Source organism: Petaurus breviceps, unplaced genomic scaffold (genome assembly GCF_028583685.1).
Source record: "Petaurus breviceps papuanus isolate PSGF00001 unplaced genomic scaffold, PetGlider_PUasm1.0 91133, whole genome shotgun sequence".
Classification (NCBI taxonomy): domain Eukaryota; kingdom Metazoa; phylum Chordata; class Mammalia; order Diprotodontia; family Petauridae; genus Petaurus; species Petaurus breviceps.
Genome location: NW_027187419.1, coordinates 99,572,360 through 99,583,649, shown reverse-complemented (window position 1 = coordinate 99,583,649; position 11,290 = coordinate 99,572,360). Strand labels below are relative to the sequence as shown.

Sequence of the window (11,290 nt, the reverse complement as noted above, 5' to 3'; positions counted from 1 at the left end):
ATCTATCTATCTATCTATCTATCTATCTATCTATCTATCTATCTATCTATCTATCTATCTATCATCGATATCATCTATCTATCTATCTATCTATCTATCTATCTATCTATCTATCTATCTATCTATCTATCTATCTATCATCTATCTGTCTGTCTCTCTGACTTACACTTCCATCTCTGAGTCTTTGTTCAAGCCATCCTCCATGCCTAAGCTGCCATCTTTCTTCTTCTCCAGAATTCTTAACTCAGGTACCACCTCCTCCATGATGAAGCCTTCCATGAGCCCTCCTCTTGTTAGTGTTCTATTCCACATCCATTTTTCTTAGACTGTGTGCTGTGCATGCTGTAAAGCCTGAACAAAATGTAATCTCCCCCAGGACAAAGACTTCATCTTTGTCTTTCTAACCCCCCCTCCTAGAAAAATGCTTTGCATATAGTAGGGCCTTAATAAATGTTTGTTAAATTTCTTTGATTTATAAAAAAAAATTCCAATTTAAAATTTTGAATCTAAGAAAATCTGAAAAATATTTTGACTCGGTATTTTCTTCCTTAGTGAATATGTGAATATGCATGTGTGTATATATGCACTGTACATATACTCTACATATACAGTGTATGCACACACTTATACTACACAATACATGTTTATATGCACATGTATGTAACACAAATACACACATATGTACTCACATTAAAGAAGAAAATTCCCAGAGTCAAAATATGTTTCAACTTTTCCCAGATTCAAAACTTAAAAATGGAAGTTGTTTGACAAATCTAAATTGTGTCTGGATTGGTTTCTGTGTGTGACCTCGCTTTATTACAGTTTGTGTTTTGTATGGCCATCCTTATTTCCTGAGGCTCTTTCCTTACAAAGTTAGGAGATGGTCAGGAGAAATGGCTTTAAGCCAGAGGAGTCACTATAGAGAACAGAAAGAGAGGCCAATGCTAATGATTTTTCCCCTCTTTTTATAAGTTACTTTTTTGTTTGTTTTTTTTTTTGGCCTTGAACTGGAGAGGAGAAAAGGTGTAATAAATGAGGGAGGGATGTTCTCTCAAACCCCTCTTCCCTTTCTATCTCAAGGGAGTCAGCCAGCAACAATGAGGCAGAGAAGGAAGGGAAGTGAATTAGTGAGTGAACATAGCAAACTGCAAAGTCTGCACCTGAGCATTTCCCAGCTAAGTAGGAAAATAACTGATTCTTCAAGGTAATCAAAAAGGTGCCACCCTGGCTCACAGGATCACACTGTACAGGTCTGATGCTCTGAATAGGAGGATTCCTGGAAACTGTGCCCCATACCTTTCTATGCCATTGAGCTTGTGACGGTGCTTTCTGGACATGAGCAGACCTCCTCCCCAGGCAGCCTGTGAGAGCGGAGAAAGAAGAGGGATACGGGGATCAGGTGCATGTAAGGATTCCAAAGTCTTTTCTAGGCTACTTGGCCATTCTATAGCTTTCTTTATTAAACATATGGGCTCATATCAAAGGTGATACCCAGACATTCCTCTGTCAAAATAAACACACCGAAGCCTTTATCTGGCAACAGCTTCAAGTCTTAATCTTTGCCATTTTTTAAAAGAAGCTTTCACTGAGGGAAGTATGAACCCTGGTTCCAGTCATGCAAGTTAGTTGGTGGCAGGTGGGACATCATGTTAGTTAAGGTTTAAGTCAGTGGTAGCACCACAGATGTCCAAAAGTATTGGGTACTGATGAGGTAAAGATCAAAAACCCTTCTAGGCTGCTGCTTTAGTCAGGGACCACTTGAGGAGCATTGCAGAGCTGAAGATGGTTGTTGCTTCTCACTGCATGAGGTGTATCTCAAAGTACCTAGATACATGACAAGATAATACTTGTATGACTGTGACTGGTGTGGTCCCTGAAGGCTGTAGCAAGCCACGAAATGTCCAGACTTCTCTGAGGGTAGCCATGCAAAATACTGCAGGGGTGGGGGGGAGGAGGGAAAAGGGCAAGCAGAAATAGAAATGAATCATATTTGTAATATAATATATGTTTTGTCATCTGCTTCACAGGAGAAAAGACAGTCCAAGTGTAAGGAGTTAAAAAGATAAGGACACAGAGACTGGCACACAGAGAGACAGAAGAGAGATACATTGAGGAAAGAAAGAGAGAGAAGGTGGAGAAAGAGCAAGTGTTAGAGTGAGAATAGGAGGAGGAAGGAAGAAGGGAAAGAGGAGAGAATAGAGAGGGAGAGGAAGAAAGAGAAACAGGATGAGCTAGGGTATGTTGGAGACAGATTGTTAAATTTTCAATGTGTGAGCATTTACACCTTGGAAATCAGCAAATGTTACAAATCAGGACTTGATTTATTGGTTTGTTGACTGTATAGACTTAAGAAAGCAATGGAAAAATGTTAATGCAAATTAAATGTTAAAGTATGTCATATGTATATATATATATATATATATATATATATATATATATATATATATATATATATATATTAGAGAGCTGGTTGTTAAATGTTTACCAGCACATTCCTAGGGGGCAGAGAGAGGAGAGAAGAAATATAGTTATACATTTAAAATGTTCTCTGTTGTCCTTTATGTTTCTTCAGAACAATTTAAGGGTAAAATATCTCTCAGCTGGCATTATATAAGTGTCATTATATTTCTAGACCAATCTTTTTAAGCAAAGGGCATGGACAGCAGGTAATCAAGCATGTGTAGCCACTTCCTTTATCCTTTTTCTCATGTTTATGCCATCTAGGAGCAGTTTATCGAAATGAAGTTCCTATGGGAGAAGCTGGTGGATATGAACCAAAGAAAATTCAAGTAGCTCTGGAATGGGCCAGAGAAATCTAAAGAACACCAGTCTATGATGCAACTTTGGACATTTGTCCAGAATTAGCTGACTGTGGACCAGAGGAGAGCATGGGACTGAGTGGGTGTGGACACCTGGGAGATTGGTAACAGCCCGAGTTCCCCAAAACGAAAGCCATTTCCTTCACTTAGCTGGATTTGGGCTATCTCTTGTGTCTCAGCACTTACATCAACATGCAGCCAAAGATTGTATTTGTGACATATATCTGCGATCTCAGGTATCGGATCAAAAGCTCCATACACAGTCGTGCCTGCAGTTGCATTGACATAAAGAGGAACATATCCCTATAGAACAAGTCAAAAGACAAAAGAACTAATGAATCTTTAACATTTCTTGTTTAAAACAAGTGGTATCAGAGTTTGCTTTCAAATGGTGGCAGCTGAATTGTTTGTGTTTATTTTTTAACAACCTGGAGTGAGTTATAGTAAACTTAAAGATTGTTAGAGAAGGAAAGAACCTTAGAGGCAATCTAGTACACCCCCTTCATTTTACAGATTAGGAACCTGAGCCCAGAAAAGAGAAGTAACTTGCTCAAAGTCCAACCTGTTTTTCTAGGCTCATCACATAGAATTCCTTTTCTAGGTCCAGCTAGACTAGCCTATTTGCTTTTCATTATATGATATTCCTTCTTTCATCTCTGTGCTTTGTACAGGCTGTCCCTCATTCCTGGAATGCACTGTCTTGTCACTTCTGTCTCTTAAGAATTTCTGGCCCCATTCAAAATTCAAATTCATGTGCCACCTTCTACCCAACATCTTTCCTAATTGCCCCCTTAAATTGTTTTGTATTTCCTTATGTGGATATGTTGTTTCCCCGGATAAAATGTAGGGTCCTTGAGGGCAGGGACTGCTTAATTTTTGCTCCTGTATCCTCAGTGCCTTTCACATAGCAGGAGCTTAGTAAATACTTATTCATGGTAAGGTTTGTATAAACTCATACCGAGTAAAATAAGTAGGGCTAATTGCACAAAACACCAGACTACAACAATACAAATGAAAAGACCAATAAAAAGAAGTTGATCTTTGGGTAACTGCAAAGCTAATGAAGGTTCCAGAGAACAGAATGAAGCATATTTCTTCCCTCAAGGCAGAGAGGTGGGAGAACTACCAGAACATAATAATATATACATTATCAGGCATGAAATTTCTTTCTTTTTTTTTTTTTTGGTCACAAAGGAAGGTTTAATCTCTGTGTATATGGGCAGACTGTGATGCAAAGACAAAGGCATGAATAAAAACACATTATTAAAAATGCTTCCAGACTGGGAGACTGAAGGTCAACATGGCTGATAAGTGACCAAGGAAGAATTTATGAAATCATAGGACATAGAGTTGGAAAGGACCTTAGGAATTATCTAAATTGAGCTCCTTCATTTTCCAGATGAGGAAACTGAGGCAGAGAAAGGAGACCTAGGTCAGTGTTCTTGCCACTACTTCATGCTGCCTCCTATACAGAGGGACAAAACTGTTGCAGGACATCACATAAAATCTTTGTGGGATCTTTTTACATGTATATTGTCCATACTTCTTAGTAGGCATCCTTTGTGAAATATTTCTGGTTTATTACTCTGCTAACATAGTAGTAAGTTACATAAATCCATTCATTTTCAGAACTTGAAATATTTGATATATCAAAATATTGATATAAACAAGAAAGGAAGAAATAGTGTAATAGAACTGAAATGAGTTTAGAGACGTCTGGGAGTCAAGAGTTTGAGGTACCTTAGCTCCGCCTCCACCTCTGTGCCTCTGTTCAAGCCATCCTCCATGCCTAGAATTCCATCTTTCCTCATTCCCACCTCTCAGAATTCTTGTCCTCCTTTAAGGCTCAACTCAGATGCCACCTCCTCCAGGAAGCCTTCCATGAGACTTCCTGTTGTTAGTGTACTCCTCGACTTCCATTTTCCTTGGACTATATTTATGCTATGCATGTGGTGACACCTGATTAGAATGTAATCTCCCTGAGGACAAAGACTTTATTTTTGTCTTTCTAGCACCAGCACTTACCAAGTACTTTGCATATAGCAGGTCATTAATAAATGTATGTTGAATTGAAATTGTTGTTGAATTATTCTTGCCCAAATTTTGGCAGTCTCTTTCCTTCTTATCTCTCACTTCACTCTACTGAAAGCCCAGCAAATAAATATTGTAATAGCAGAAGGCATGAATACTAAACCAAAACATTACTGTTAAATGGATTGACTGTAACATGGCAAGGCCTCTATGAATACATCTGTTCAACAAGATTTTTCACTTAATAGAATTTGCTGAGATTGGATTAGTAAAGACCTGTTACTATATGCCATAAACTAGAACATGAGAATAGGTTTGCTAAACAGACTCCAGTGTTAAACTGAAATGGTACCAGTATAAAAAGCAAGTTAAAAGTTAAATAAGGCTGTGTCTATAGGATGCTAAAGCAAGCAGTCAGTTGAGCAAGAAAAAATAAAGAGGAAGGAAAAAAGAAAGAAAAAAGAAGGAAAGAAGAAAAAAGAAGGAAGAACAGAGACAGAATTATTTGGCAATAATTTGTCAGAATTATTTGGACAAAATAACTGACTTTAGGCTGAATTTTTCACTTTTCAGCTGACTTTTTTGGGCACCATGTAGACAGAGCTTTAGAGAATCAGGCCAACTTATTAACTGAAGACCAACAAAAAATGGAGGAAAAAATGTTAGAGGTAACATTAAGTGATGTTTTGGGAGTGTGTACCTTTGATTTCATTAATGTATGGTATTTCCAGTGGGAAAACTCCTTCTACCTGTATTGTTCAGCACTTGCTATGCAGTTTATAGTCTTAAAGAGTCCTCTGGGGGCACTGATGCATTGGGCTTTGTCATTATGTGTCAGAAGAGGGACCTAAACCCACATCTTCCCTGATGGTGAAACCATCTCATCATCTACTGCAGAATACTATTATTCATAAAATAATTTTTTAGTTTAAGAATAACTTTTAATTTCCAAAGCAAAAGTAGGTTTTAAAAATGTAAACAATAGAGGTTATCTGTATTATATGGCTGTAATATAACAACTCACATTTACAGAGCACATTATAAAGTCCCTTTGTCACAATGACCTTGTGAGTTAGGTCATGTGGATATTATCTATCTAAATATCTATCATCCATTTATCTATCTATCAATCTAAATATCTATTTATCTTTACATCTATTTATCTAGACAAGGAACTAAGATTCACAAAAGTTAAATCACTTGGCCAAAATCATACAGTCAAGGCTGGGACTCAAATCCAAGACTTCTAATTCCAGGTCCAGTACTGGTACCCTTTCCATGATACCATACTACAAAACTTTTTCCTTATAACAAGCCTATAAGGCAGAAATATAAGATAGGTCTTATAGTTCTTTTTTCAGTTAAGGAAACTGAGGCTTAGGGAGAATAAGTGACTTGCTCATAGTCATATGTGGGCAAATAAATATTCAGGCTTGGTTTCAAACTCAAGACTTCTGACTCTTGTCCAGACTTTTCTACCACACTCACCTTTTTCTTGGCTTCAAGAATTTTTGCCTCCAAATCAGCTGGGATGATTTTCCCCCTGTAATCGTAACAGAAGGAGATAGAATTTTTTTTTTTAAAGAAGCATCAACAAGGCTGCACGTGAAGGAGCTTCATATGCAGGAGAAAGTAATTTAATCGGATATTTTCACCAGCTCATTAGCAACTTGGCACATTGTACTGAGCCAGCCCTTAAGCACAGTAAAACAAATTTAACAGATGAACACATTTAATACATCAAAAAATTTAGCAGTCACCCTCCCCTCCTACCTTTCATTGCATTTTATCAGAATCACATTGTCTGTTCCAAAGCCAAGTGCGGCCCCTGCCTTCTTTATCGAATAGTGACTCTGCAACAAAAAGAGCCATGTAATGACAAGGGAGGCATTCCTTTAGGATAGACTACATTGTTTGAGCAGGAGCTGTAACTTACATGTTCTGAGGTAAAGAGGACCAGTTTGGGAACAGCTGCCATGCCTTTGGTTTTGACTTCTGGGAAGTACTTATATCGAGCAGCCATGATGCTATACATATTGGATATGGCACCCCCTGTAACCAAACAAGACATATGTTGAGGGGAATCTGGCATTGTGCTTCCTATTTCCCATAACAACAAAGTCAATGCTTGAGGTTCAAGATAAAGGGAGATAAGATTGAGAAGGAACGACATCTTGATGGATTGGGATACTCCGGACTATCCCCTAGTTAGTCTTGCTCCTTTACTGTGGCCACTACGGTCCCAACTTCTATCCTCCCATCTGTTCTGGGGTAGAAGTCTTCATCATAGAACTATTAGATTCATCCTTATAAATTGACTTTTGGTTCTTCCACAGCAGCCTACCTTTCTCAAATTGAGCAGAAGTGAAAGAGGGGGTGATGGTAGAAGTTATCAAGAAATAGAACTTTTCTGTTCTCAATCTGAGGTTGATTCATAGATCAATGACTCAACCAATAAGTCAATCAATAATTTATTGAGTGCCTATTATATGTCAGGCACTGTGATAGGTTGAAGTTGTTTCCATCGCAACATACTACTAGTGCTTTCCAACAACCTGTGCAATAATAAGCATCACTGTTTGTAGATGAGGAAACTGAAAAACGGAAAGATTAGAGACTTGAAGGAAGAGACGAAGCAAGCAAAGGAACTTCCTGAAAGTTCTTATCTCCTGAATTTTCAGTCCCCTGCCTACTTGCCATCACAATGGAAGCTCCTTGAGGGAAGAGACTATTTGTCATTGCACCTCTAATACCCAACACAATATTTTGAACACAGTAGGTGCTTAATAAATGCATGTAGGATGACTGAATGCCTTGTCTCCTTAAAGAGCACTCAAATGGCTGAATTATTTATATTTTTGTATGAAAGTAAGTGATTTTTAGAAAACTTGGATAAAAATAGAACCCAAATCTACACAGAAAATGAAACCAGAGATTGAACAATCATTTAGTTAATTTAGACCAAAAAAACACCTCTTTTTTTCTTATTTCAACTATCTAGATATTACAGGTTAATTAATTATCTGTCTAAATTAACTAGATGTTTGCAACACGATAGTTGTATATTCTTTAAAGTGCATATTTTACTTTGCAAACACAACTTTAAAAATTTACAATCTACAACTGTAATTTAAATGTATCAATTGACAACTGCACTAAGACTTTTCAGACACCACATATAAACCCTTCTCAGTAAAGTACACTTATAACTTACTCCCTAAGAACACTTGTGTTTGTTTTAAAGAATCAATTTGTGTTTACATAAGACTATCAGATCTACCATTTTGGCCAGAAGTCCTGTATTCATTAAACTAGCTTGCTTTTTTCTCTTAATTGACCAGTAATTTCATTAACTGATCAGTTGTTTAGGCATTATATAGATGGGCATCTCTCAAAGTAGCAAGTCTGGAGAACTGAAAAACTTCAGAAAACTTTCAGTATTCTTCCACAAACCCTTTAGATGCATTTTGTCAAATGTCCTCACCCAATCTAAAGAACAGAGCTCTAAATTCTGTGGCTTTAATGAGATGAGACAAAGAAAAAGAAACCTACCAGGTGAAAATATGCCATCACCATCTTTACTTGACCATCCAATAATTTCTCGCATCTTCCTAAGTGTTATTTGCTCCATGAGGACAAATACTGGGGCAATTTCATATGTAAACCTTAAAAGATGGCAGGGGAAAAAAGAAGATGAATAACAAAGACCAACCACTAATTTCAGGAGCTCACCTAGAGGAAGTTGTATTTCTTCAGAAAGGTCTTCCAAATCTCTAATAAAATGTCTTTATTGAAGATAGAGCAAGTCACCAGTTATAAGCTATCAGACACCATTATATTAATTATCAGGATGAATTTCCCAGATAATTAAAATTCTTCACTTCATTCTGCCAGTGTAGACAGTACCTGAAAACACTAAACATTCATACCTTTTCCAAGACACCACTTGTTTTAAAGACTCTGTCTGAACCTACAGAGAACTACTAGAGATTACTGGAGCTACTATTTTATTGACTAATCAATTCAACCAATAAATTTGTTTTGTTGATTTTTTTTCCCCTACTGGATTTACCAGAAGTTTGACTGAACTGAACAGTGGTCCAGGAATTGGAGAGATAAAGCCTTGTAAGAATGCAGCAAATATAGTGGTTTTTTGCTTTTCTAAAAAATATCCATATATATGCATATATATATATGTGATTTATTCACAAATCATTTTGTGAAAATTTTTTGTGTTCCCATTGAATCTAAGGAGGGACAATTACATGAGAAAGCAATTAGATAAAACTGCCAGGTGACAATATTCTCTTATAATCTTTTTTTTTAATGATCTCTAAGAGAATAAGAGAGATTCCTATTGGAATAGTTGGATATGGTCCTACCTGCAGGCATGGGGATGGACTAGGCAACTTCTCTGGGTCCATTTTAGCCTAGGATTATATGACAATGCACATCTTCATTATAAATATATTGACAGTTCCATATAAAATTAGATTGCAAAGAAAAATTTTCAATCACTGCCAATTTCATACTTATATAATATGAAATTTTGATGCCAAAAAATTCTAGGGTGTTTTAAAAAAAATCATGAACATCAGAAAGCTAACTGCAAAAATAATTAGAAATATTGGCTTGGGTTTTTAAAATCTAAGTGCAATTATCTATGTGGATTTTTTTCTACTGATAATCCCCTAGGACAATTTTGTTTCGACAGTACCATGAAGTCAATATCTATCAAGAGTAATTATAAAGGATGATTTTCTAATTACCAATTATAAATAACAAGAAGGCAGTCAACTGGTATTTCTATCTACTCTAGGCAAAGGGCATCAGATGGCCTGGCATGTGGTACTTGTCTTATGCCAAACTGAATCTCAAGCAGCAGGCTGTAAACTGCAAAGTGACCCCCTGAAGGGAGGCAAAGGCTCCCCCAGTCATGATATGAAAATATGTGTATGTCCAGGGCCTAAAAAAATCAAGGTAGGTCTAGTGAAAATTAAGCAGCAGGCCTAAAAGATATTTAAAATGCTCTGCCGCTATTTACTGTTCATTTTTAGTCTTTTGAGCATCTGTGTCCTTGCAGTAGGCTCTGATTATTAGCTGAAGGTAGATGCCTGAGTTCTCTTAGCCTTGTGATGTGGGAAGCAAGAGAAGGTGAATCTGCCTAGGAAGGGGACGCTGCAATGTCAGTCAATGAGGGGAGGGCCCAATAAGAATGTGGGTCAAGTGGAATTTTTGTTGGCTTTAACAATTTTTAAAAAATGTCTGAAAGGCCAATTTCAGGCACAAGATGCAAGCAACAGTTCTCATTTCCAAGAGTGGGGACAAAACCAATCAATTTAATGACAGTTATAGAAGTGGGAGGGAAATTATCCCAGAGAGCTTTCATGTTATTTCTACTGGTAAAAGATTTTTTTTAACCAAAAAGAATCTGTTCACTGCTCTTAGGATGACACTGAACTACTAGAAGGAAGAATACTTGGTTGTCATTTTTTAATTACCATCACCTCTGGAGGGCCACAATCATGCTTTGGTCCTGCTCTGAGCCCCATCATCATGGCAACCAACAATCCCTTATGTCTGATGGCATGCTGGAGACTGGCTGTCATAAAGGAAGAAGAAGAGAGAAGGGTTCCTGGTTTAGCCTGTGCTATTTAAAGTACCAAGTTGCAAACTCATGATGTGTGACATCAGACATCACCGAACAAGTGAGCTGGCAGAGGGTATATCAAAGCTTCCAAAAACCCATTGGGAGGATGAACTGTTTTAACACTGTGGAGACGCTGGCATGATCTCTGGAGCTAGCCACAGTGGGTACACTAGATACTTATGAAACTCCTTAAGAAGGCTTGTTAGAATTGACCTGTGGTGAGACCAGGAACAAAATGAGTCAGAAACTTATCAAGGATTGGTCAACCTTGACCACAGATGGATAAGGGAGAAAGGACCAGGAACAGGATGTCATGATTTGTCCAGCTTTTTGCCCTTTGCCTGGCTTTAGACCAGTCTAATTATCCTTTGCTTTGCCTGAGCAGGTGATCTCTGGTCTTGGTTGTTTAATCAGGTGGGTCAGGTACAAATTTGCTCATGTTAACTTCTGGCCTGCCCCTGCCCTTGGACCATGGTGGTTAGCCAGCACTCTTGGGATTTGGAAGCGGAGTTTAGGAAGTAGAAGACCAACTTATACTATAAAATCAACATTGTAAAAATGAACAATTCTGAAAGACTTAACAACTCTGCTCAGTGAGTGATCAACCATAAGTTCAGAGGATCAATGATGAAAAAGGCTACTCACCTTCAGAGAGCAAGGTGATAGATATATTGAAAGAGGCACATGGTTTTTGAAATGACTAATACTGGAATTTGTTCTACTTGACTGTGCTTATTTTTTTAGAAGGATTTTATTTTTTGTTTTTTGGGGGTTTTTTGCAATGGGGAAA

The 11,290-nt window shown here is 37.5% G+C and overlaps 1 protein-coding gene across 2 annotated transcripts in view; it reads right to left on the bottom strand.

Moving 5' to 3' along the window:
* GAD1 (glutamate decarboxylase 1) overlaps positions 1-11,290 on the bottom strand; it is a 55,524-nt gene that overhangs the window by 16,796 nt on the left and 27,438 nt on the right. The window contains exons 6-11 of one of the 2 annotated variants that reach the window (XM_069080677.1): positions 8,403-8,515; positions 6,787-6,902; positions 6,624-6,703; positions 6,339-6,393; positions 3,006-3,122; positions 1,297-1,361 (exon numbers count right to left, since the gene is read on the bottom strand). In XM_069080677.1, coding sequence (XP_068936778.1) covers positions 1,297-1,361; positions 3,006-3,122; positions 6,339-6,393; positions 6,624-6,703; positions 6,787-6,902; positions 8,403-8,515 — 546 coding nt within the window. Of the gene's footprint in view, positions 1-1,296; positions 1,362-3,005; positions 3,123-6,338; positions 6,394-6,623; positions 6,704-6,786; positions 6,903-8,402; positions 8,516-9,039; positions 10,453-11,290 lie in introns of those variants that run through there. The other variant, XM_069080678.1, reaches the window with a different exon arrangement.